This window comes from Salvia miltiorrhiza, unplaced genomic scaffold (assembly GCF_028751815.1).
Source record: "Salvia miltiorrhiza cultivar Shanhuang (shh) unplaced genomic scaffold, IMPLAD_Smil_shh original_scaffold_419_1, whole genome shotgun sequence".
NCBI classification, from domain to species: Eukaryota; Viridiplantae; Streptophyta; class Magnoliopsida; order Lamiales; family Lamiaceae; genus Salvia; species Salvia miltiorrhiza.
In genome coordinates, this window is record NW_026651545.1 from 164,721 (window position 1) to 192,615 (window position 27,895).

At 38.5% G+C, this 27,895-nt stretch overlaps 2 protein-coding genes across 4 annotated transcripts; both read left to right on the forward strand.

Moving 5' to 3' along the window:
* The first annotated feature begins 51 nt into the window (after positions 1-51).
* On the forward strand, positions 52-27,895 carry LOC131004527 (pentatricopeptide repeat-containing protein At1g06580-like). 3 transcript variants are annotated; one of them, XM_057931232.1, is made up of 3 exons: positions 52-1,142; positions 1,290-2,432; positions 27,634-27,895. In XM_057931232.1, the coding sequence occupies exons 1-2, from the start codon at positions 401-403 to the stop codon at positions 2,429-2,431; spliced, it is 1,884 nt and encodes a 627-aa protein (XP_057787215.1). In that variant the 5' UTR covers positions 52-400; the 3' UTR covers position 2,432; positions 27,634-27,895. The 3 variants fall into 3 exon arrangements, with proteins under 3 accessions (XP_057787215.1, XP_057787212.1, XP_057787214.1); XM_057931229.1 differs by having other exon boundaries at positions 53-2,432; XM_057931231.1 differs by lacking the exon at positions 27,634-27,895 and adding an exon at positions 2,748-3,382 and having other exon boundaries at positions 53-2,431.
* Positions 25,204-27,515, forward strand: LOC131004528 (pentatricopeptide repeat-containing protein At1g62680, mitochondrial-like). Its single transcript, XM_057931233.1, has one exon. The coding sequence runs from the start codon at positions 25,286-25,288 to the stop codon at positions 27,314-27,316; it is 2,031 nt and encodes a 676-aa protein (XP_057787216.1). The 5' UTR covers positions 25,204-25,285; the 3' UTR covers positions 27,317-27,515.

Genomic DNA, 27,895 nt, shown 5'->3' on the forward strand with positions numbered 1-27,895 from the left:
ATTTTACCCATAATCCCAAATAAAAGTGATTTGATTTATACATAACCTCTCCTTTGATTGGTAACATGATACTATCTTGTGAAAGAAAATCATCAACAAACCTCTTCTTTTCACTTTCCTCTTGAAAATAATTACTTAGCATTTAGAAGTTGTATTCAAAAATCAAAATAATTTGTTATCTCTTTTCCAACAAAAATACCCAATTTGTAAACCCACCACCAATTAATTGTTTATAGAGATTTTCGAGATGGCCGACCACTTGTGAGAGTGTAGAGTACTTTTTTCTTTTATATTTTATCTTTTACTATATATTCTAAGTGAAACTCTTCTTTCTCACTTTTGTACCTTACTTCAGATCTAATCTCTCTTTCTTCACATTAAATCTCACCGCCGATTAAGGATGATGGCCAGAACAGCTGTTGTTTCTGCAATTGATCTCATTCATCCAAGAGGATTTCTCAATCGATGGTCGCAGCATAAATCGGGTATTCTCTCTCCTCTGTTCTCTCTCTTCTCTTCCGATGCTTTTCAACCTAAGCGGTCTAGAATCGATTTCAGTTGTGTTAAAGAATTAAATGATTGTATTGAATTATTTCATAAAATGAAGAGTATGCGGCCGGAGCCTTCTGTTCACCTCTACACCAAACTCATGAGTGTTAGTGTAAAGATTGAACAGTATTATTTTGCCCTTGATGTGTTCGATGAAATGCTTAGGATGAGTGTCTCGGTTGATATTTACACAATGAGTATTGCTGTCAACTGTTGTTGTCTCTTGAAAGATATATATTCTGCTTTTTCTATAATGGGATTCTTTCTAAAGAGAGGTTACGAACCAAATGTCGTGACTTTCGGCACTCTCATAAAAGGGTTATTCTTAGTTAATAAGGAGGCTGAAGCCGTGAAACTGTTCGAAAAGATTTTGGATTTAAAACTTTGCGAGCCAAATGGTGTTATGATTCTGCACGTGATTGATGGGCTGTGCAAAACTGGACAGGTCATTGAAGCCCATGATTGGCTTCATAGATTAGAAAGTAGTGGGTGGAGCCCCAACGTTTACGCTTATACTGCACTAATTGATGGATTTTGCAAGGGTGGAATGGTGGACAATGCCTTCAAGGTTCTATCAAAAATGGTTGGGAATGGTATTTTACCTAATGTTGTCACTTATAGTTCCATTATTAATGCATACTGTAAGGAAGAAAAGATGGAAGAGGCTGAGAATATATTGGAAATTATGATGCAAAAAAATATTTGTCCCGATGTCTTTACTTATTCTTCGCTTATTGAAGGGCTGTGCCTGAAGGGTGAAATCGAAAGAGCGAAACAGTTACTTGATTCCATGGTAGAGAGGGGCCTTAAACCCGATATTGTTAACTATAATACCTTGCTAAACGGATATTGCAAGAAGGGAAGCATGGATGAAGCTTGGCTTATTTTTCTTGAAATTCCCAGTAAAGGTCTCGAGCATAATGTGCACACTTATAATACATTATTGGATGGGTTGTTCAAGCGTGGGATGGTTGATGAAGCTCTGCTTCTGCTGTCCGAGATGGTGGAGAAGGGCATCTCGCCTAATGTTGTCACATGCAACATATTGATAGATGGATATTGCTCGCATGGCGAGATGGTTAGAGCTAGAGAGCTCTTCAATTCTATGGCAAAGATGGGGATCAAGCCCAATATATTCACCTACGATATCTTGATTAAGGGATACTGCAAGGCGGTAAACCTTGATGAAGCGTGGCGTTTCTTCGATGAAATCTTGCGTGTAGGTCTGAAACACTCGACTATGTCATACAACACAATGATGCACGGGCTAATACGCCAAAGTAGTTTTTCAGACGGGTTGAAGCTTTTCCACGATATGGAAGCTCAGAATCTACATCCAAATCTCTACACCTACAATATCTTGTTGGATGGCTTGTGTCGGATACGTCGGCTTGATGAGGTGTTTGCGGTTTTGATGGTGATGGAGGCGAGAGGCGTGAAACCTGATATCGTATCGTATGGTGTTCTGATCAACAGCTTATGCAAGGGCGGAAGACTTGATGATGCTACGAGGCTCTTCAACCATCTCCCTTCCAAGGGCTTGAAACCTAGCGCACATACCTACAACATGATGCTCGACTCCCTCTACCATGAAGGGCGCGAAGGGGAGGCGAGGATGTTGATGGTGGAGATGGAGAGGAGCGGCTGCGCGCCTAATTTCGTGACGTTCAATATTATTGTGTGGAATCTGGTGAAGAGCAAAACAGTGCATGTGGCGATTCCTTTCTTGGAGGAGATGTGCAGGAGAGGATTTGATGTGAATTCGCAGATCATTTCTGCTTTGCTTCAGGAACTTAGAAGAGGAGAAGGGAAAGATGAGAAATTGCAAGAGATTCTTAAGAAAGTTTGTGCTCAAAATCGACAAGTGAATGTTCTATTTTGAGGTATGAATACTTGACTGAAGTTACATTTGATTCTATTCATCTTCTTGTTATAACCTTTGTTGTTGTCGTTGGAGTTGAATGCAGTAATCTTTATGCTCTCTCTCTCTCTCTAACCATTGTTGTTGTTGTCAGTTTGTGTGGTGGTAAGGTTGTTTAAAATTCAATGAGATTTTACGCAAAAAACTAAATTTAAAAAAAGATGATTTTTGTGTGAAAGATCACCACTTTCTCAACTCGAACATCTAGTGTTTGTGTTTACTGTTGAAAGTAGCTTCAGCTGAACTGTTTCCTGTTTCGTTGCCATCCTTTTACGCCGGATAATTTATCACGTGGGATTTTCACTTGTCAAGAAGTGATTCATAGAATGCTAAGAGTGATATATACTTGAAGGGAGTTCCACCATCGGGTGGTCTTGCTGCACTGTGTCTTGTGCTAGTATGGAACCATCTGCTTTGAGTTTCTCGTCTTGTTGTTATTTTGCAAGCATTTGCATGTGGTGAATTAACTCCGTGTTGTCTGATTTTGCTGTTTTCCATCAGCCATTTCCACTACTTGGAAGAGTAGCCTTTTGATTTTCACATTTGCTAGAATTGCATTTTATTGTGGAACGACTTTAGTCCTTGATTGCACAAGAAGATCATACATTCAACTCTCTGATCATCTCTAGATTCATCTTGAGGGCCAGAGACGAGACGAGACGAGGAGGAAGAAGGAGAATGTTTTATTTTAAAGAATTGGTGATGATGGAAGGTTGGATTTGGAAGGGGTTTTATATGCATGCTTTCTAAGTGAGTGAAAGTGATAAATGCATATTCAAATTTTCTTTTCATTTTCCTAAAAAAAGAGTCCATGTACTTGACTACTTTCATTATTTGGTAGCAGAAGAACTGGATTTTGCTAGATTCATGTGCTCTCTGTGATTAAGTTGGACCATTTTTAATTAATGTGAATTGGAAGATTATTGTTAATTGATGCATGAAATGTTTGACGAGTGAATTCCTAGGTAGCTAAAACATCTGACTTATATATGTTGGGGAAATGGAAAAAAAGAAATGAATAGTCTTGAATTTTTTAATATGTGTTTGTTTTTGTTTGGTTCCAGAATGGGAATGGACTTATTTTGTCCATACAAACATTTGGAAAATTTATATTTGGGTATTATATAATTCCAAGATCATTTATGCTTTGCTTGATGAACTAAGAATAGAAGAAGGTAAAGATGAGAAATTGCAAGAGATTGTTGAGAAAGTTTGTGCTCAAAATTGAGAGAGGTATATGACAAGGTAATTTTTCTTTTGGCATTGTAAATGCAAATGCTTTTGTACGTTTACAAAAAAATGTTGTGGATGTTTGCATTTGCTGCTAGTCTCTTGGATTGTGTTCTTCACGAGGAGTAGCTCTACTTATAACTGTCTTTTTTTTCAAGACTGTAAACTGCAGGATGTTTTGAGAGGCAATTTCGATTTGCAGAATAAGTATTTCTCTGCTGAATCTGTGGTTAGATGAGTAATATGTTTGGTGAATTTTCTTTTCATCTTTTTCTTTGCCTCTTTTTCTTTATAAATTATGTTAACTAACTAAATATGTGTATTTTATCATAAATCAATTGGACAATCTATATTGTATAAGATTGTTTTCTAGGGTTGATTAATTCAAGTAGCCAATGCTTTATTGCTTTGTCGAATTCTTTTCTTCAATATTTTGAATTGGGGGATGATTGATTGAGATTCACACATATACCGTTCATTCTATAAAAGAAATGAATATTTTTCGTTTTTAGTAACAGTGGCACCTCACTTATGTTAGTTTTTAGGTTTTTCTTTTTCTTTTCTTTTTTTCTCGTTTTGTTTTCTTATTTTTGTTTTTCAATAAACATTCAGTTATTTCAATAATTTCAGTTATTTTTTTATATTTTAGTTTTTTTTATCCTTTCAGTATTTTCTTTGTTTTCCGTTTGTTTATTTATTTATTGTTTCTCTTTTGCATTTTTTTATATGATTTGACGGGTTTTAGGATTGTAACATCTATACCCTTTTTGGTTAACACCATACCCGACAAACACACACTTAATGGCACAAGGAGAGAGTTTAGTCCGTTCATGCTTGGGAATATGAACGAATACGGAACTACCAAAAACTCGAGGTTGAAGAGTAAGAGCAAGAGGTATACCAGCATGAGTGGATAATTTCTGTAATGGAGTTTGAAGTTGGAGGGTTCTGGTGGGAAGGCGATTTATAAGGTAAACAGATGTAGCGACAGCTTCAGGCCAGAAGTGGGTGGGTACCTTAGACTCAAGCATCATAGCACGGGTCATTTCAAGGAGAATTTTATTTTTTCGTTCAGCAACACCGTTTTGTTCGGGAGTATGGGAACAAGTGGTTTGATGAATTATCCCTCTTTGTTGACAGAAGTCCTGCATGGATCGATTGACAAATTCCCCCCATTATCGGTTCTAAGGGTTTGGATATGTTTCTGAAATTAAGTTTGAATCTTGTTGAAGAAATGAGTGAACTTTTCAAAAACTTGAGATTTATTTTTGAGAAAATACACCCATGTCATTCTAGTGCAATCATCAATAAAGAGCAGAAAATATCTAAAAAACCTTGACCCCCCACAATAGATGAAGGACCCCAAACATCAGAATGAACAAGAGAAAATATGGAGTTCACTTGTGTATCATTATGCTTAAAAGATTTTCGGTGGCTTTTAGCTAAAACACAAGTCTCACAAGATAAAGTCTCATTTTTCACTAATTTAGGAAATAAAAGCTTAAGATACCCCGTGGATGGATGCCCTAACCGACGGTGCTAAAGCCAGGCTTCCCGGTCAGCAGTTCCGTGAGCCAGCATCACCTTGCCTTGTTGAGCTATCTCATCCATATAGTACAATCCATCCCGCTCAGTGCCACGCCCAATAATCTCCCCTGTCCTGATATCCTGAAGAAAACAGAAGTGGGGATGCATTATCATGGTACAATTGAGCTCTTTTGTAACATGACTAATAGACAACAGTTTATGAGAAAGAGATGGAACATATAGGCAATTTGAGAGATGAAGAGTAGGAGAAATTTCTATAGTTCTAGCTCCTTCAACACGAGTAAAATCACCACTAGCAGTTTGAACATGTGTTCGGTGGGATGTTGATGACTTAATAATATTAATTTTATCAAAGGTCATCGTATCAGTAGCTCCACAATCAAAAATCCACCCTTCCTCTCTATCCCTATTATCACAAGAGGTTTGATATGCAGTGGAGAAATTTAGGGAATTTCTACATAATTGAGGAGTGATTTTAGTATTATGTAGAAGATTGGGGTGTTTCTGTAATTTACAAAAACTTAGGGGGGCAATTTGCATAAGATGGGGTAAGTTCTGCAATTTAACAAAACCTCGGGGTAGCTTTTGTATTTTATTGGAACTTAGGGGGGCAGATTTTAAGGGATGGGGTATTTTTTGCAAATAAAGAGAAGAATGAGGGTTTAGTGTGAAAGCACCAAACCCTATACCTAATTCCCTTCCTCTCACGTCTCCCTTCCCTTCTCCAGCCGCCTCCCTCTCACATCTGCTCCCTCCGTTCTGCCCAGCCGGGGATGCCTGATCCGCGGCCACCGCCGCTGCTTCCGCAACCACCGCCTTTGTTCCGGTAGGCCTTTCACGTCTGTTCCCTCCGTTCTGCTCAACCGGAGACGTCCGATTCGTGGTCACCACCGCTACTCCCGCAGCCACTGCCGCTGCTCCGATAGGCCTTTGATAGTTAGCCACGCCTTGAAAAGTGTCGTAGTAATGATTCGGCGGCGGCAACGAAGATTGGGCGGCGGCGGCGATCGAGATGCTTGGGTTCTTTCCTCCGCCTTCTTCGCTTCTATTGGCGGTGGTTTGTTGCAACCGGGCTTCCGGCCGTGGTGCATGGCGGAATATGGTGGTAAGTCCGGTCCCGGTCTCTTTCGATGATGAAATGTTGGTGTCGAAGCGGTTGGTTGCCGGCTGCAAGATCTGTAGCCGGGTGGCCTCCCTTCTCATTTTTGAGAAGGCTGATTCGGCTGAGGAAGTTAATTTATTTGAGGTGGTTGGATTTGTGGCTTGAATCTTTCCTGACATATTTTTTCTAGGAAGAAAAAAGGCTATTGCTGCCTTGATTGTTATTAAAGTTGCTATGTTGATATGTATGGACATGCATGCATACACATCACTATGCAGAAGCTGTTACTTTTTAGAGTTTGTTTGTGTTTTTTGTTGCCTACGGTTTTATGCCTTTTTCTCTTTTCTCACGATGTGCTCGTGTGTTGCCTATATATTAAGGTTGCTCCTTTGTATTTCGGTTTAATGAAAAAATAGTACAATCTTTTCCTTTATCTTTCTTCATGCTTATAGCATCTTTTGGTTTTACAACATGGTACCAGAGCAATAGCTTAATTCTTCCGCTGTCCTCCCATGGCTCCTCCTAAGCAAAATCTTCCTTCCACTCCTCCTCACGAGGATCCAACCTATCCCTTTTATTTATCTCATAGTGATAACCCTGGAGTGCAGCTCGTTACACAGCAACTCACGGGATCAAATTACTCTAGTTGGTTTCGCTCCATGACCACGGCACTCCTTGCGAAAAATAAACTCGCGTTCGTCGATGGATCTATTGAGCGACCTCATCCAAATGAAAATTTGTATGCACAGTGGATGCGTTGCAACAGTATGGTAGTTTCTTGGCTGCGTAACTCCGTTAATTCTGAAATTAGCGCGAGCATCATGTATATTGATGACGCGCATCTGATCTGGAACGATCTTAGAGATTGTTTTTCTCAAGGAAATATGGCTCGTGTTTGCCAGCTGAAACAACATCTTCTTAATCTGAGGCAGGGATCTGAAGATGTAGGGTCCTATTTCACTAAGCTGCGAATTCTATGGGATGAATACCGTGATTTCCAACCAACACGATGGTGTACCTGTGACACTTGCCGTTGTCATAGCTCAAAGAAATGGAGCGAGTACCAGATGCAAGAATGCTCGATGCAGTTTCTCATCGGTTTGAATCCCTCATTTGCTCAGATTAGATCTCAAATCATCTCTATGATTCCTTTTCCTTCATTGTCACGGATCTTTGCTATGGTGCTTCAAGAAGAACGCCAAAGATCTATTGAATTTGTGCCTCAAGCACCACAAATCAACACTGAAAATTTTGGTTCTATGATAAATGCTACGGGTTAATGTAGAGGCAGAGGTGCAAAAGGAAAATTTCTTTGCACCAAATGTGGAAAAACTAACCACACTGTTGATAAATGTTTTGAGATAATAGGCTATCCCCCTGGTTATGGCAGAGGTCGGGGTAAAACACAATCAGATAGTGGCAGATCTGTGAATCAAGTTAGTGGAGCTGAGTCTGGAAATTTGTCTAAGGCTAGTGGAACTATGACAACCGCAGATATGGCTCAGATCATTTCCTTTTTGCAACAGCAAATGCAAAATATTGGTGGTTCTTCTTCTACTGTATCTGATACTCAGAGCTCTAAGGATTCTGCACCTACAAATGCTTCTCCACCATTCAGTGGTACTGTCTCCTTAGCACCTCTCATCTGTTCTGTTTCTTCTTCTACTTTATGGCTCCTAGATACAGGAGCTACTCATCATGTTTGCAATAATCCATCTCTGTTCACAAACATCTCTAATACCTCCAATGCTCATGTTAATCTTCCAATGGAAGTAGTGCCAGTGTTACTAACATTGGAACCATTACTCTCACACCTAATTTGCAATTAGATTCTGTCCTTTGTGTTCCCACATTCTCTTACAATCTCATCTCGGTTAGTACACTTACTGCTTCAGCTAAATGTTCAGTCATTTTCACTCACGATTCTTTTGTTATTCAGGAAGCTTCTCAGGAGACTGTGATTGGGAAGGGTAGCAAGGTTGGAAACCTATATGTGTTAGAGACTGATCCAGCCACACCCACCAAAGTCACATTCCCTAGCATTTCTGCTTCAGCAGTCATCTCATCCCAATTATGGCATCATAGATTAGGCCATCTTTCTTTTCATAAGTTGCAGCTCTTATCAAAAGCTTTATCTCTTTCATCTTGTAAGCAAACTCTCTGTGAAATTTGCCCTTTGGCTAAACAGAGAAGATTGCCATTTCCTGATTCTCAGCGTGTATCACAAGAGATTTTTCAATTAATACACTGTGATATTTGGGGACCTTACTCTTCTTCCACTGTTGATGGTTATACCTACTTCCTCACCATTGTTGATGATTATTCTAGGTTTGTATGGACCTTTTTAATGAAAAACAAATCTGATGTGAAGACTATATTAACTCAATTCTTTAATACAGTCAACACTCAGTTTGGAAAAACCATTAAAATTCTTCGATGTGATAATGGTCCTGAATTTAGTCTTGGAGAGCTTTTAACCAAATATGGAACTATAGTTCATCACTCTTGTGTGTCCACTCCACAACAAAATGCTAGAGTTGAAAGAAAACACCAACACTTGCTTAATGTTGCTAGAAGTCTCTTATTTCAGTCACACTTACCTGTTTCATATTGGGGACATTGTATACACACAGCTTCTTACCTTATAAATAGGGTTCCTTCATATGTTCTTCCTGACAATGCTACTCCCTTCCAAATGCTGTTCAGGAAGCCACCCTCTTATACTCATCTGAGAGTGTTTGGTTGTCTATGCTACATGTCAACTCTAGATAGACACAAATCAAAATTCTCATCTAGGGCTGTCAAGTGTGTTTTCTTGGGGTATCCTTCTGGATACAAGGGGTATAAGGTACTAAATCTGGACACTCATCAAATCCATATTAGTAGAGATGTTGTGTTTCATGAGCAAATCTTTCCTTACTCTGATAAGCCTCATTCCCAGTTTCCTGAACCTCAATTCACCTTCCCAGTAGACACTTCCATTCCCAATAACATTTTTAGTCAAGCTCAACCTCAATCAGCATTTACACCTCCTAATACAAATGAGGCAGGTACTGATGCTGACTCCACTTCAGATGCCACTTCCATGCCTGATGTTCTTCCTACTACACAATTGGGTAGAATCAGGAAACCTCCTTCTTACTTGTCAGATTACATATGTAACTCTGTCATTTGTTCCCCTTATCCCTTACACAAATACATCTCCCACTCCAAACTCTCCTCAGCCTATTTCAGGCTTGTTTGCTCTCTCTCTGCCATTCCTGAACCCTCTTCTTATTCTCAAGCATCTAAGTATGCTGAATGGAGAAAAGCTATGCAGGCAGAACTTGAGGCTCTTATTAAAAATGATACTTGGTTTATTACTTTGCTACCTTTGGGCAAGATTGCCATTGGATGCAAGTGGATTTTCCGCATCAAATTCTTTGCTGATGGAACCTTGGATAGATACAAGGCACGTTTGGTGGCCAAAGGTTACACACAACAAGAAGGGGTAGATTTCATTGATACTTTCTCCCCTGTAGCAAAGTTAGTCACGGTCAAGGTTATGTTGTCACTTGCAGCTGTTTCAGGATGGTCTCTATGCCATCTCGACATTAACAATGCTTTTCTCTATGGTGAGTTGAGTGAAGACATTTATATGGAGCTTCCTCCTGGTTTAGTTGATGAGGGGGGTCAGCCCTATCCTGCAGGGTCTGTTTGCAAGCTGAAACGCTCTCTTTATGGCCTTAAACAAGCCTCACGACAGTGGTATTTAAAACTCTCCGAAGTTTTAGCCAAATTTGGTCTTTGTCAATCCACCAGTGATCATTCTTTCTTCTACAAGAAGTCACAAGGAAAATTTCTTGGTCTCATTGTCTATGTTGATGACATTTTGCTCACAAGTAATGATGATGATATGATTGCTTCTTTCAAGGCATTTCTGAGTCAACATTTCAGATACAAGGACCTAGGGAAGGCTACTTATTTTCTTGGTTTGGAAGTTGCTCGAAATGACAAAGGGATCTATCTTTGTCAACGCAAGTATGTTCTGGATTTATTGAAGGATGCAGGGTTACTCAACTGCAGGCCTGCTTCTTCTCCGATGGAATCAGGGAAGCATCTCAGCTTGATTGAAGGAGCAGAGCTCCCTGATCCCACTAAATACCGCAGACTCATTGGCCGATTGTTATACTTATGTTTGACACGCCCAGATATTACATTTGCGGTCCACAATTTAAGTCAGTTTCTTTCTATGCCTTGTGAAGGCCACATGGCTTCAGCTGAACGCGTTCTCCGGTATTTAAAGGGAAGCATTGGTCATGGTTTATTTTTTGATAAAAATTCTACCTTGGATATCATGGCTTTTTCTGATGCGGATTGGGCTGCATGCCCCACCACACGACGATCTGTCACCGGCTTTGCAATTTTCATTGGATCATCTCTCGTTTCTTGGAGGTCTAAGAAACAATCTACTGTCTCTCGATCATCTGCCGAATCTGAATATCGGGCTATGGCACAAGCTAGCTGTGAAATTACTTGGATTCGCACTTTGCTCTTGGATTTTGGAATCCTTCAGACCAAGGCTTCACCTCTTTACTGCGACAATCAGGTTGCCGTTCATATTTGCTGCAATCCCGTCTTCCATGAGAGAACTAAGCACATAGAAATAGATTGTCACACTGTTCGTGACAAATTTCTTCAACATGTGGTTCATCCTGTTCATGTCAAGAATCATCTCCAACTCGCTGACGTTCTTACCAAGGCTTTATCTGCACCAGCTCTTCACTTGATTTTGAGCAAGATGGGCTTCATCAACATTTACAGTCCATCTTGAGGGGGCCTATTAAAGTTGCTATGTTGATATGTATGGACATGCATGCATGCACATCACTATGCAGCAGCTGTCACTTTTTAGAGTTTGTTTGTGTTTCTTGTTGCCTACGGTTTTATGCCTTTTTCTCTTTTCTCACGATGTGCTCGTGTGTTGCCTATATATTAAGGCTGCTCCTTTGTATTTTGGTTTAATGAAAAAAATAGTACAATCTTTTCCTTTATCTTTCTTCATGCTTTTAGCATCTTTTGGTTTTCAACAATTGTTTTGAGGTATTTGGAACAATGATGAATGATTTATGAGTTCCCAGAATCATGCCTGCTCTGATACCTTGTTAGAACATGGTATCAATGAATTTGTATAAATTGAAGACATGTTTAGGAGACTGAATTGAATTGTATTGCTTGATTTTGTTTCTGTGAATTACATCTACCCTTTATAGGGCTGAAAAGCAATATACAAGGAAAGTTACAAACTAGGAAACTCTAAATCATTAATCTTGATTTGATCTCCAATCAATGTAAATGATTCTTTCCTTTCCAACAGGAAGAAGGAAAATGGCTGTAACTACTCTATGAGGGAAAAGACTCGCTATGAAGAGAGGCTACTATAGCTATGAAGTTCATAGAGAAATATAACTATGGCTATAAGTTCAGATTTTGTATGAAAATGACCACAGGAGCTACCTTATTTATAGGCGAAAACAAGGTTCTATCAAACCCCAAACCCTAGCCGCCAGCTGTTCTTCCAGCTATGAACAACCCTTCAAAACAAGCTGCCAAAGCTTCAAAAGTACTACATTTAATAATGTAGCAAAGGACTGTGTTTGTGTTGGCACGTATGAAATTTGCCTTAAAAGGTGGTGTTGTTAAAAGAAGAATGAAAATGGCATATATGTTAGCTGAAAGTAGAATTCAACACTTGTAGTGACTGAAACTGCTTTTCCTTTGTTGGGTTTTCATTAAATGGCTGAGTGGTCTACATTTGTACACACAGTTAGGCGATAGAAATTGTTTTAAGGCCAAATCTGCATAATCCCAAATCTGACCCTAAATTGTGTTTAAATTCCAAAAAAAACCCTATTGCATGTCAAGTCTTAAGTGACCAAACAAATAGGGATAGAGGTTGGATTTTCGATTGTGGGGCCACAGATACAATGACTTTTGATAAATCTGATATACTTGAATCATCAAAATCTGTTAGAACACATGTCCAAACTGCTAGTGGTGATCTTACTGCTTGAGAGAATCAGGTGGTGATTTAAGCTTACCAGATGAATGATGAGGATGGAGAAAAGATTGTGAGCTGCTTTTCCTTTGTTGGGTTTTCATTAAATGGCTGAGTGGTGTACATTTGTACACACAGTTAGGCGACAGAAATTGTTTTATGCTTTATTAGTTAGGGCTGCTGATAATGGGCCACTCATCTTTTAATTGGAGGAAAATTGTTGGATCATTTTCTAAAAATCTGGAAGAAAGGAAATTGGCCGAAACAATTATATGGCTTTGACCAAAAAAAACGTGAGGTTTGGAATTGTGGCTATGATTTTGCCCACTTCAAATGAAGCATTAATTTATGGTTTGTAGCCAATTCACAAATTCAAGAAATTCGAACAAAAAAACAAAAATAAAATAAAAAGAGCACTCCTAAATACGAGTATAAACTATTTAAAATTTCTAAGTCAAGTCAAGAACTCCTAAATATGAGTATAAACTATTTATAAATCCGAACGAAATTCAAGAACTCCTCGATTAGAGTCTAAGCTATCAAAGAGTGAATTTCGAGATTCGTCTACTTCCAAAGGCATTTCGTCCACAAACGAGCCTCGATGGGGCAATTTGTAGACAATTAAAATTGACGACGTGTTAAATCGTGCCATGTGTAAATTCATGAATTAAATATTTAATTATATTTTCTATTTTATTAAATAGGATTTTATTCCTAAATTAAATAAATATATATAATTAATATTTAATATAAATGAATTAATGGGCTCATAGACACCTAAAGCCCTAAGGCCCATGCATGGAGGTCCAAAGCCCATAAAGCCCATGAGGCCCACCTCCTATATCTATAAATAGAGGTGTTGAGAGCTCATAAATGCCATCTTGGAAGAGTAAAAGGTTGAAGAGCACAAGAATTCTCTCTAGTGCCACAAGTGGAAGAGGTGGAGGATTCAAGTATTCTTCAAGCATTCTTCAAAGCTTCAAGAGTTCAAACATTCAAGCATTCTTCAAAGCTTCAAGAGTTCAAGAATTCAAGATCCTCAAAGCTTCAAAAGCTCAAGAATTCAAGATCTTCAAATCTTGAAGTGATCAAGATTTTCAAATCATCTTCAAAGCTTCAAGAGTTCAAGAATTCAAGATCCTCAAAGCTTCAAAAGCTCAAGAATTCAAGATCTTCAAATCTTGAAGTGATCAAGATTTTCAAATCTTCAAGCGATCAAGCATTCAAATCCTCAAGATCGAAAGCTTCAAGGCGTTCTTACAAAATTCTAAAGACGATCTTCTCCAAATCAAATCAACTTCGACGTTCAAATTCAAAATCATGGCTTGAGTCCTTTGGATTTATCGTCATCAAATCAAATATTTTGAGAACCTTCGATATTGTTCAAGAATCAAATGGAAGAGAAGAATCAGAGGATCAACTAGAGATTGCAACCTGCAAAACTCTATCAAATTCTATCAAATTATCTTTGTAACGCACTTTTGTATTTTATAAATTGAAATACAAAAAATTTGTGTTTACACACGTATGAATTCATCTAACGGGATTACGAATTGTGAAAAATAAAATTTTCCTACTTTTGGGATTCGAACTCAGGACCACGAATTCATCCAGGGTTACGAATCAACCGTAGATCTTGATGATCTAAGGGCTGAAAATTGTTTATATTTTATATTTTAAGAAGTGTTTTTATTTTAGCCCTCCTTCTCTCTCTCTCTCTCTATATATATATATATCTATATATATATATATATATATATATATATATATATATAAGTGAATTACGGTAATACAAGTGCACATCTTTTTTATAGTAAAATACTTCTTCGAATATACAATCTAATTTTTCTACCTAATTATCTATAGCATGTGCATTATTTAGAGTATCAATTTGAATTTATAATTTGTGAATATGGATATACATATAAAATCAAATAAAAGACCATTCAAATTTAGTTTTGATAATTGCTCGTTAGTTTTTATAATATATTAGTGGATTTATTTGATTTTTTTGAATGAGTTAATGTGTAAGTGAGATAGTGGGGTGAGTGGGATTAGGGCTGTTTAATTGGTTATCGAATTTTGGATAATCTGTTAACCGAATCGAAATTCCCGAGTTTGGGTATCCAATAACCGAATTTTCTGGTTATCGATTCAATTTCGGGTATCATTTTTAGAAATATTTCGGGTATCGGTTAACCCGATAACCGAAACGGATTAACCGAAATAACTGAAAATTATTTAATAATTTATTTAATATATATATATATATATATATATATATATATATTATATACATTTTAATTATTAATTCATTAATTTATTTATTTTTATTAAAAAATCGATTCTTTGGTAAAATAAAATTATGATATATTTAAAGTATAAGAATGAGCTTTAGTCTAGTGGATAAGTTGCTTTGTGTATTTTCTGGCAACTAGGGTTCAAATCCTCTATCTAGCAAATTATTTGAATTTTAATTTTTTAAATAGGTATTTTGGATACCCAAATAACCGAATCGGGTAACCGAACACCTAAAACGGTTCGGAAACGGTTAGTGATATATGACAATTTCGAGTTCGGTTAACTGAACCCGAACCGATCGACAGCCCTAAGTGCGATATAATTTATTTGTAACCTTCATGTTGAATATATTTTCAAAATTGCCATTAAAATCAATTTCAAATTGATTTGAAATCAATTTGGATTGAGAACTCCTTTTTTAATATAGTACTAGAATTTTCACTCGTGCAACGCACGAAAAATATTTTTATATTTTATTATACTCCCTCCGTCCCTGAAATGGCTTCCTCTTTGGGGACGGCACGGGTTTTAATAAAAAGTTGTAATGTGTATTGATAATGGAGAAAAAGTGATATAATTATTATTGGAAGTTGTGAAAAGTGTTATAATTAGTATTGAGATATTTTTTTGAAAAGCATGACGTTCTCTCCAAAAACCCTAACCCTAACTGTCCTTGTCCGCCGCTGATTTCCGTTCGTTTTCCGATCATGTTGCCTGATCTGCCGCCCCCCTCGGTGGACAGAAGCGCCCTCAACCTCCCTCCGGTGTCAACTAACTTTCATCATAACTCAGTTCCTCCTGTTGTGAATCAGGATGGACGCAAATCTGCTGAAGCTCCTGCCTTGGACAACAAGCAATCTTCGATGGCTGCTACTACGACTGCTGGTCCCTCTGGTACTAAGACTTTTGTGTCTTCGGCGCCTGCTGTTTCCTACGCGAATGTGACCGCGCCGCAACGTGCCAAGAAGGCGGACCTTCCGGCACACAAATTTCAGGCTCTTCGGCCGTTTCGTCAGGGTGAGATGGGGATCCTCAAAGTCCCAAAGAAGATTCAAAACTTTCAAGCCTCTAAATTCCAGTTCGCCCTCATAGGCAGGCTTATGATGAACAAAGGCGAGAAGCCTCGAACTACTCGAGAGCTTAAAACGGAACTCCAGTCTATCTCGGCGATCAAGAATGCATGGCATTTAATGCCAATGGGAAAGGGATATTATACTTTGAAATTTCATTGTAAGGAGGATAAGGCGATTGCCAAAGCTCATCTCATTTGGGACCTTTCTGCGGGATCTTTGCGGCTCCGTGACTGGGTTAGGTTCTTCAATCCCTATAAGGAATCATCCTCTTTGGCTCAAGTTTGGGTAAGAATCTATTATCTACCTGTGGAATTCTGGCATCCAGAAGTTCTTTCTGGCATAGGTCGTTGGCTTGGACAACCGCTGAAAATCGATGGAAACTCTATTGATGATGATGTTGCGCACTTTGCCCGCATTTTGGTGGAAATCGATTTGGCTCAACCTCTTCCGGAGAAGATGTCGATTGATGGTGGGGATTATGTTTTTAATATTGAATTTAGCTATGAATATTTCCCTCTTTTTTGTACGAGATGCAGGATTATTGGGCACTCGGTGGACAAATGCCGGAAGGGAAAAAAGGAGCCAAAACAACCTGTGGAGGTAGCGAAACCAAAGGAACCGGAATGGCAAGTGGTTGGAACCGTGAATAATCCTTCACTGGATAAATGTTTGAATGAAAGGGAGAATACCATCATGCTGTCGGATGGTGAGATAGAGGATTAGCAATAGCAGCCTTCAGGGCCGGACATGATGAAAACCTCGAATCCGAGTATACCGAATGCAAACAGATTCAATGTTTTGGATAGTATGGAGTTGACTGATTTCGAAGTGGCCCCAGGCAAAGTACATCAGGGATTGGTGGAGGATAAGAGCAATGGCACACCAATGGTGAACCTGGCGGACCAGAGGGAAAAGGATTTAAGATCACCAGCGGATAGCAGTTTTGGGCCCTCTGTTACTTTTCACAAGGAGCAACAGAACAAGACTCATGAGCTGCAGCAATCTCTTGATCAGGAGGCTGCTCAGGCGAGCCTTTTGAAGATAGGAAGCTTGGAGTGCACTGATAAGATGGGACGCAGAAAGTTGTCGATGGGGGATTTCGATGACAACAGAAATCAATCTATTCTTAATGAGAGCAACAAAAATCACGCAATTCCTAATGAGAGCGTGAACTTGTCGATGGATCAAATTACTACTGAGGTGGAGCAGACTGAAACAGAATCTATAGCTCCTAAGGCCATAGCTTTGGAGAATGAGAAGAAAATTCAGCACCTCAAGCAAAGTATTAGCGAGAGCCAAGACCTTCCGAAACGAGGCCGGGGCAGACCCTCTAAGCAAGATCAGGCAGCAAGGAATCATAACAAGGCTCTTATGATGCAGCAAGAAAGTATTAAAAATCGGCTCAGGAAGTCGGTTGAAGCAGGCCACAATCCGCGCGACTATATTGTTGATTATAGCAAGGATGATTATTTACAAACAATGGATAACGTGGTGAATAAACGTTGGGACAAGGAAGCGGAGCTGGGAGACTCCCAGCCCAGATTGAAATTCTAGCTTTATGAATTTTCTCGTTTGGAACGTCCGTGGCTTGACGGACGAGTCTAAACGTCTTCTTAAGGAACATTGCCGTTCCTTTTCTCCGATCATTTTGGGTTTGATCGAACCTAAAACTAGATTTCACAAAGTTCGAACACATTTTTGGAGATCTATTAATATGACTCCTCGTCACCAGAATTGTAGAGGTCCTCGTCGCTCGAACATCTGGTTGCTGGCTCACCCTACTGTTCAGACAAGCATCATTCACTCCTCGGATCAGGTGGTTATTGCTAATTGTTGTTGGTGTTCGAAGAATTTCCGTGTGGCGATTGTTCACGGTGCTAACGATCAGATCACTCGGCGATCTTTGTGGATGGATCTTCTTTCTTTTGTTGATGGTAACACGGTGTTCATAGGTGATTTTAATGCTGTCAAGGGTGCTCATGAGCGTTTAAGTTCGGTGATGCCTTCGAGGAGCTCTTGTAAGGAGTTCTGTGACTTTATCGAAGCTTCTGGCTTTATTGAATCGCCTACCTCTGGTATTCGGTTCACGTGGTCTGGCAGGCGGCTCCTCCCTAGGCATGTGGAATCTCAGCTGGATAGGGCTATTTTTTCTGACAGTTTTGGTGGCTTGTGGTCCAACGTCAATACTCATGCACTTCCGAGGCTGACTTCTGATCATTCTCCTCTTATCTTTCAGTGTGCTTCTGGTTCGCCCAACATTCGACGTTCTTTTAAGTTTTTGAACATGTGGATTTCTCACCCTGATTTTCAGGAAAAGGTTAATTCTTCCTGGTCGGCTGCTGTGGATGTTCGATGTCCCATCTTCACGGTGATGGCTAAGCTTAAACGGCTAAGAGGTGACCTGCGTATCTGGAATAAGACCGTTTTTGGTTATGTGGACGAGCTTCTTCAGTCGGGACAGCAAAACTTGTTAGAGATCCAGAATAATATTTCGCTTTTGGGCTATACCGATCAGTTGTTTGAGGATGAAGTGGCTGCTCAAGCTAATCTCAACGTTATTCTGGAACGTAAGAATAGTCTGTTGCAGCAAAAAAGTCGTGCGAATTGGTTACAGGATGGTGATCGAAACTCGTCTTTTTTTCACCGTATGACTCGCTCTAGAAAGCATGGCTTGAGGATTGAGCATCTTAAGATTGGCGACTCCTTTTCTTACGTCCGGGATGACATACAACAACACATTGTGGATTTTTTTTCCAATTTGTTTAAGGATGATGGTGGGAGCAGAGTGGAGAGGATTATGCTTGAGGCTATTGTCGATCATTTTGTTACTGATGCGCAGAATGACAATCTCATTGGTATTCCGGACGATGATGAGATTACTGCTTCAGTCTTCGGCCTTGATGCCAATAGTTCGCCAGGGCCTGATGGGTTTTCTGGTCGTTTCTTTCAGAATTGTTGGTCCATCATCCGTGTTGATGTCGTGGCGGCGGTTCAGGCTTTCTTTCGGTTTTCTTATTTGCCTGCGGGTTGTAACTCTAGTACGTTAATTCTGATTCCTAAAAAAGATAACGTTGAGACTGTGGCTGATCTACGTCCGATTGTTCTATCGAACTTCTTCTTTAAGATCATATCAAAGATCTTGGCCACGAGATTAAGTGGGGTGGCTGCGGCTGGGGTCACTCCAAACCAATTTGGTTTTATTGAAGGAAGATCGATACACGACTGTATTATGCTTGGCTCGGAGGGGTTTAATTGCTTGAATCGTACGGGGAAGTGATCGAATATGGCTTGCAAGATTGATATTCGCAAAGCTTTTGATACGATGAGTTGGGAGTTTATTCTACAAGTTCTTCGGGTGAACGGTTTTCATGAGAACTTTATACGTTGGATTTCTATCATTTTCAGATCGGCTAGGTTATCCATCCTCTTTAATGGGCAGCTGAGCGGTTATTTTGCTTGTTCCAGAGGGGTCCGTCAGGGTGATCCTCTTTCGCCGATCCTCTTTGGACTCGCTGAAGATGTGTTGAGTCATCTTTTCTTGAATTGTGTTCGTTCTCGACATCTCATCCCCATGGATTTTAGTAGATCTGTTCACTTTCCCACTCATCTTCTCTATGCTGATGATATTTTAATTTTTTGCAAAGCGTCTGTCAGGAATGCGCGGAAAATTAAAGAAATCTTGGATCTCTACGGGGAACTTTCTGGTCAGATTTGTAACCCGGAGAAATCTCACGTTTTCTTTGGGTCGGGTGTCTCTCCTGTGATGAAAAATGGTGTGTTTCGAAATCTGGGCTTTGCCGTGGGTTCTTTACCGGTTAATTACCTGGGAGTTCCAATCTTTCAGGGTCGTATTCGGGCGTCTTTTTTTATGGGTATTCATGACAGGATTGTCAACAAATTCTCGAATTGGAAAGGTTTGCAGCTCTCTATGGCTGGTAGAATTTGCTTGGTCAGATCGGTTATTCAAAGCTCAGTCACTCATTCTATGATGGTTTATCGCTGGCCAAAGTCTCTGATTTATAGCTTGGATAAGAAGTGTCGGAACTTCATTTGGACGGGTAATGTGGATAAAAAGCCTTCTTGCCCGGTCAGCTGGTCCCGTGTCTGTGTTCCGCGTGCAGTTGGTGGCTTGGGGATCAGATCGTTCTCTGCTATGAATAAGAGTTTCTTAATGAAGATTGCTTGGAGAATTATTCAGGGCAAGGAGTTTGCTCCTGCGATTCTTAGCACGCGTTATTTGACTTCCTTTAGCTATGCTAAACTTTACTTGGCTTCCTCTCCTGTATGGACTGGTATTCGGGGCCTTGTGAATAATCTGGTTGATGATTCTTACTCTTATGTTGGCACGGGTGAACATACTTATTTCTGGCGGGACGATTGGCTGGGATATAAGTTGATGGATAAGCTTCATATTCCGAGCTTTATGATGGACTTCCTCAACCAAGCGGTTAGTGATTACTTTTATGAGGGAATTTGGCACTTCACTGCGGATTTTATTATCAATTATCCGGACATTGTTGTGGATATCTTGTTACTTCCGATTGGGGATGAGAAGGACGTTCGTTTCTGGAAACCTTCGATTTGTGGGAACGTGACTGCTTCTCTTGCTTATGAGTCTCAAAATCGTAATTTTCCGAAGGTTGTGTGGGAAAATTGGATTTGGGAAAAGTTTATCCCGGAGCGTCGTTCGTTGACCTGTTGGCGTATTATACATAAGAAATTGCCCACGTTGGATACTCTTATGAGACGCGGTATTTTTGGACCAAACCGTTGCATCTTGTGCGGTTTAGATATGGAGACCATGGATCACTTGTTTTGGAGTTGCAGTGCTCTGCGTTCGGTTTGGTCGGTTTTCTTGGCTTGGTTTGGCAAAGAGGAGCTCTCTCTCTGCTTAGATATTCATAGTGTCCTGGTTGCTGCATGGAATGTGGATTTCAGCCCCCAAATTCGGTCTTTCTGGAAAGCGGGGATTATTACTCTGTTGTGGAAAGTCTGGGATTGCCGAAATCAAATGACTTTCAATGATGCTTCTTTCCATCCTAAAACTATTGATAGTTTTTTGCAGGTGATGTTCAAAGAAATGGATGCTAACTTTCATAAGCTGGGCTGCTCGAACAACTCTTGGTCGGATTATATTGTGCTTCGCAGAATTGGGGTTTCTACGAGGGCGGCGCCGCCCCCCACTATGATTGAAGTTCATTGGTGGCCGCCGGCAGGACAGTGGATGAAAGTTAACACGGACGGTTCTGCTTTGGGAGCCCCGGGAAGCATTGCTGCTGGTGGTGTCTTCCGGGACAACTGGGGATGGGTGCGTGGGTGTTTTCACTTCAAAGGGGGTACTGGTTTTGCTTTCGAGGCTGAGCTGCTTGCTGTGATTCATGCGGTGAATATTGCTCATTTCAGAGGGTGGCGTTGGCTTTGGATTGAGGCGGATTCTATTTACGTTGTTAATCTTCTTAATTCCCGCTCTCAGGACGTTCCGTGGCGCTTCAAGGCTACTTGGAAACGCACGCTTCATCTTCTCCTTGACTTTCGCTTGCAGATATCTCATATCTATAGAGAAGGGAACAGCGCGGCGGACTCTATGGCCAATCAGGATAGAGATGAGGGATGGTGGCCTTTTGCTATTGATGCCATCAAGAAAGCCGTTGCTTTAGATATGTCGACGCATAGTCGAGTCCAGATAAAGTTTTGATGTTGTTTGGGTCTGATGTTTCTTCGAACACCTGGTGGGCGGTTCGTTTTCTGGGTTTGACGAGCTGCTTATTTGGGTGTAGGGGGGTTTTTGTGTTCTGCGAGCTCTGGGCTTGTTTCCTGGATGGGCTGGATTCCTGGACTTGCTGTCGTTGGTCGCATGGTTGGAAGAATGTCTGCGGCGGGTTCCTCTTCTTTCGGTTATTGCTCCTTGGGGTTTTAATTGCTTGGTTTCGACGGCTGGCTGGGGCTGCCTGCTCTTCCCTTCGCAGTGGCGTGATTCTGCATCGGTGGTGTCATGTGCGTGATCTGCGGTTAGTTAGCTTTGTGCGGGATGGTTTTTTCGTTTCTCGGCGACGGAGTCCTACCGGACGTGTTATCTCTCTTTCTCTGCTCGCGGCAACGGCGTCTCACCGGCCGTGTTGCTTTTATTTTCTCTTAGAGTTGTTTCTGATCTTGTTTAGTTTTGGCGACGGCGTCTCACCGGCCAAAACTACTAGTGTTTGGTTGCTCTGGGGTTTCCTTCTGTTTGGGGTGCTAACGGCGACGGCGTATAACCGGCCGTTAGTTATCTCTGGGATTGATGTGCGGGGTGTCTTAGTTGACTCACGGCGACGGCGTCTTACCGGCCGTGTTGTCTCTCTTTGTCTGCTCGCGGCGACGGCGTCTAACCGGCCGTGTTGTTTTTCTTATCTCTTTTTATTTTTCTATTTGAGTCTTTCTGTTCCTGGTTTTGCTGTTGGCGACGGCTTCTCACCGGCCTTCGGTTTTGCTTTGTTGTTTGATGGGGTTAGAGCCGAGATTGTTTGGGGACGATGGTTAGGCCGGAGTTCCCGAAACTCTCTCTTCCGCTCTTCTCCTTCTGTTTCGTTTTTGTCTGTTAGACGGGTACTCTTTTTCCTTTTTACGGTTTTTCCCACTGGGTTTTCCGTAAAAGGGTTTTAATGAGGCTCGGCCCTTAGTCTGCTTTTCTTGTGCTTTCAAGGGTTTCTTAGGTTCTTTTTCCTTTTCTTCTTTTTAATAAATGCATTTTAGTAGTGTTATAATTAGTATTGAGAGTGGTGAAAAGTGAAAAGTAAGAATAAATAAAGTATTATTAGTGGTGGGGTAGGTTTCCAAAAATGGAAAGAAAGAAAGAAAGAAGTTATTTGCGGGACGTCCCAAAATGGAAAAGAGGAAGTTATTTTAGGGACGGAGGGAGTATATAAAATTGATATTAATTTGATTATTATATAAAATTCTAAATATAATTAAAAATGCTATAATTTAAGATAAATATATTTTAGTTTAATATAAAAATAATAAAGAATAATTCATATTAATAAAAATTGATATTGTAAAATAGGAAAACAATATAAGATAAAAGATAATTGAAAAAAAAATAGATTTATTCAAAAAAAAAGAGGAGAGAGGAGAGAGAATTTTCTTAAGTTTTAATCTTTAAATAAATATAATTTTTATATTTTAAATCTAATATTTACATAACATATATCAAATTAAAGCTCTTGTCATGATCTTTAATTTGATATGCATATAAAATATTTTATAATTAGTCGAATTTCACAATTTTAAAAAAGAAACAAAATAGAAAAGTAAGAAATTAAAGAAAAAAAAGAAGATGTATAGCTTATAAATAAACGTTCAATTTTATTCTAACTACAAAATTGCTACTCAATTTTAAAATTGATTTGAAATCAATTTCAAATTAAAAACTCCCTTTTTAATATAGTATTGATAGATATCCATCCGTCAAAAAAAAAAAAAAACTAATATCCGAATACCTCCAAAAAAAACTAATATATATATATATATATATATATAAGTAAAATAAACTCTATCCTACATGGTGTAATAGAATCACTCTATTTTAATTTTTCTCAATTCTCATTCATTCTTATTTATTTATACATTTCTAATCAATTTTTACATTTAAAAACTATTAAATAATTATATAAATTTATAGATAAATTCTATACTATTAAATAATCGTATAAAATTATTAGATAAAATCTGTACTATTAAATAATTGTATAAAACTATTAGATAAATCCAACATATCTATTTAATTATTATCACTCCATTCTAATTTTCTTCAATTCTCATTCATTCTTATTTATTTATATATTTCTAATCAATTTTTACATTATAGCAAAATAGATCATATCCTACGTAGCATCGTATAATCACTTCATTCTAATTTTCCTCAATTCTCATTCATTCTTATTTATCTATAAATTTATATATATTATCGCAAAATTCTATTCTAATTTTCCTCAATTCTCATTCATTTTTATTTTTTCTAAATTTTTAATCAACAAATTTCTATATATCTAATTTTGAACCTATCATCAACAATCGTATAATCACCTCTATTCTAATTTTCCTCAATTCTCATTCATTCTTATTCATTCTTAAAAATTGATTAGAAATGTATAAATAAATAAGAATGAATGAGAATTGAGGAAAATTAGAATGAAGTGATTATACGATTGTTGATGATAGGTTCGAAAATAGATATATAGAAATTTGTTGATTAAAAATTTAGAAAAAATAAGAATGAATGAGAATTGAGGAAAATTAGAATAGAATTTTGCGATAATATATATAAATTTATAGATAAATAAGAATGAATGAGAATTGAGGAAAATTAGAATGAAGTGATTATACGATGCTACGTAGGATATGATTTATTTTGCTATAATGTAAAAATTGATTAGAAATATATAAATAAATAAGAATGAATGAGAATTGAAGAAAATTAGAATGGAGTGATAATAATTAAATAGATATGTTGGATTTATCTAATAGTTTTATACAATTATTTAATAGTACAGAGTTTATCTAATAATTTTATACGATTATTTAATAGTATAGATATACCAATAAATTAATCCACGAAAAGCAATTAATTCAAATGTCAATTCATTTTTTAGAAAATATATTCTTCAACTAAATGTTATAAATAAATAAAATACATGCCTATGCCCAATCTATCTATCTATATATATATATATAATAGCAAAATAAATCATATCCTACGTGGCACCATATAATCACTCTATTTTAATTTTCTTCAATTTTCATTCATTCTTATTTTTTTCTAAATTTTTAATCAATTTCCATATCTAAAAAAGATTTATATTTGTATTTTATTTTATCATATAATATTTGTTTAAGTTTATCACATCATACTAACAAATTAATATGTATATATATATATATATATATAATACATTTATGTATAGATGTATTTACTTAAATAATTAACTATATATATATACTCCCTCCTTCCATGTGAACTTCATCAAATGAATATTTATATAAAAATTTATTTCTATTATCACAACCTACATTTAATTGACGAAAGTGATTAAGATTAATATTATTTCAAATATTGTATTACTAATTTAATTTGATCATATCAAATTGACTAAAGAAATAATTTATATATAAACTATTTCATATATTATAGTAATAAAAATAATTATAAATGATGACATAAAATAATTCCCGTCAAATTTCGACGGGTTAGACGCTAGTATCCGAATAAAATGAAAAACTGAACTTACTGTTTGAACTGAGTACTTTTATCTTTTTCTTTGGCAGGCATTATTAACTAATTAGTTACTTACAAAATTAAAGCTTTTCAAAAACTAATATCCGAAGAAAAAGAAAATTTTGACCGAGTAGTTTTTTCTTTTATATTTTATATTTTACATCTTTTATCTTTTACTATATATTGTATAAGTGAAACTCTTCTTTCTCACTTTTGTACCTTACTTCAGATCTAATCTCTCTTTCTTCACATTAAATCTCACCGCCGATTAAGGATGATGGCCAGAAGAGCTGTTGTTTCTGCAATTGATCTCATTCATGAAAGAGGATTTGTCAATCGATGGTCGCAGCATAAATCGGGTATTCTCTCTCCTCTGTTCTCTCTCTTCTCTTCCGAGGCTTTTCAACCTAAGCGGTCTAGAATCGATTTCAGCTGTGTTAAAGAAGTAGACGATATTATTCAATTGTTTCAAAAAATAAAGAGTTTGCGGCAAGAGCCTTCTGTTCTCCTGTATAACAAACTCATGAGTGTTAGTGTAACGATTGAGCAGTATTATATTGCCCTTGATGTGTTCGGCGAAATGCTTAGGATGGGTGTCCCGGTTAATGATTACACAATGAGTATTGCTGTCAACTGTTGTCGTCTCTTGAAAGATATATATTCTGCTTTTTCTGTAATGGGATTCTTTCTCAAGAGAGGTCACGAACCAGATGTCGTGACTTTCGGCACTCTCATAAAAGGGTTATTCTTAGTTAATAAGGAGGCTGAAGCCGTGAAACTGTTCGAAAAGATTTTGGATTTAAAACTTTGTGAGCCCAGTAATGTTATGATTCTGCACGTGATTGATGGGATGTGCAAAACTGGACAGGTCATTGAAGCCCATGATTGGCTTCATAGATTAGAAAGTATTGGGTGGAGTCCTAACGTTAAGGCTTATAGTGCACTAATTGATGGATTTTGCAAGGGCGGAATGGTGGACAATGCCTTCAAGGTTCTAACCAAAATGGTTGGGAAGGGTGTTTTACCTAACGTCGTCACTTATAGTTCCATGATTAATGCATACTGTAAGGAAGAAAAGATGGAAGAGGCTGAAAATATGTTGGAAATAATGACGCAACAAAATATTTGTCCCGATGTCTTTACTTATTCTTCGCTTATTGAAGGGCTGTGTCTGAAGGGTGAAATCGAAAGAGCGAAACAGTTACTTGATTCCATGGTAGAGAGGGGCCTTAAACCCAATATTGTTAACTATAGCACCTTGCTAAATGGATATTGTAAGAAGGGAAGCGTGGATGAAGCTTGGCTTATTTTTCTTGAAATTTCCGGTAAAGGTCTCGAGCATAATGTGCAAACTTATAGTACATTATTGGATGGGTTGTTGAAGCGTGGGATGGTTGATGAAGCTCTGCTTCTGCTATCCGAGATGGTGGAGAAGGGCATCTCGCCTGATGCTGTCACATGCAGCACATTGATCGATGGATATTGCTCGCTTGGCGAGATGGTTAGAGCTAGAGAGCTCTTCAATTCGATGCCAAAGAGGGGAATCAAGCACAATATATTCACCTATTGTATCTTGATTAAGGGATACTGCAAGGCGGGAAACCTTGATGAAGCGTGGCGTTTCTTCAATGAAATCTCGCGTGTAGGTCTCAAACACTCGACCGTGTCATACAACACGATGATGCACTGGCTAATACGCCAAAGTAGTTTTTCAGACGGGTTGAAGCTTTTCCACGATATGGAAGCTCAGAATCTACATCCGGATCTATACACCTACAACATCTTGTTGGATGGCTTGTGTCGGATACGTCGGATTGATGAGGTGTTTGCGGTTTTGACGGTGATGGAGGCGAGAGGCGTGAAACCTGATATCGTATCGTATGGTGTTCTGATCAACAGCTTATGCAAGGGCGGAAGACTTGATGATGCTACGAGGCTCTTCAACCATCTCCCTTCCAAGGGCTTAAATCCGGACGTACAAATGTACAACATTATGCTCAACTCCCTCTACAATGATGGGCGCGAAGGGGAGGCTAGGAGGTTGATGGAGGAGATGGACAGGAGCGGCTGCGCACCTAATCGCGTGACGTTCAATATTATTGTGTGGAATCTGGTGAAGAGCAAAAGGTTCCATGAGGCAATTCCTTTCTTGGAGGAGATGTGCAGGAGAGGATTTGATGTGAATTCGGAGATCATTTCTGCTTTGCTTCAGGAACTTAGAAGAGGAGAAGGTAAAGATGAGAAATTGCAAGAGATTCTTAAGAAAGTTTGTGCTCAAAATCGACAAGTGAATGTTCTATTTTGAGGTATTAATGCTTGACTGAAGTTACATTTGATTCTATTCATCTTCTTGTTATAACCTTTGTTGTTGTCGTTGTTGTTGAATGCAGTAATCTTTATGCTCTCTCTCTCTCTCTAACCATTGTTGTTGTTGTCAGTTTGTGTGGTGGTAAGGTTGTTTAAAATTCAATGAGATTTTACGCAAAAAACTAAATTTAAAAGAAGATGATTTTTGTGTGAAAGATCACCACTTTCTCAACTCGAACATCTAGTGTTTCTGTTTACTGTTGAAAGTAGCTTCAGCTGAACTGTTTCCTGTTTCGTTGCCATCCTTTTACGCAGGATAATTTATCACGTGGGATTTTCACTTGTCAAGAAGTGATTCATAGAGTGCTAAGAGTGATATATACTTGAAGGGAGTTCCACCATCGGGTGGTCTTGCTGCACTGTGTCTTGTGCTAGTATGGAACCATCTGCTTTGAGTTTCTCGTCTTGTTGTTATTTTGCAAGCATTTGCATGTGATGAATTAACTCCGTGTTGTCTGATTTCGCCGTTTTCCATCAGCCATTTCCGCTACTTGGAAGAGTAGCCTTTTGATTTTCA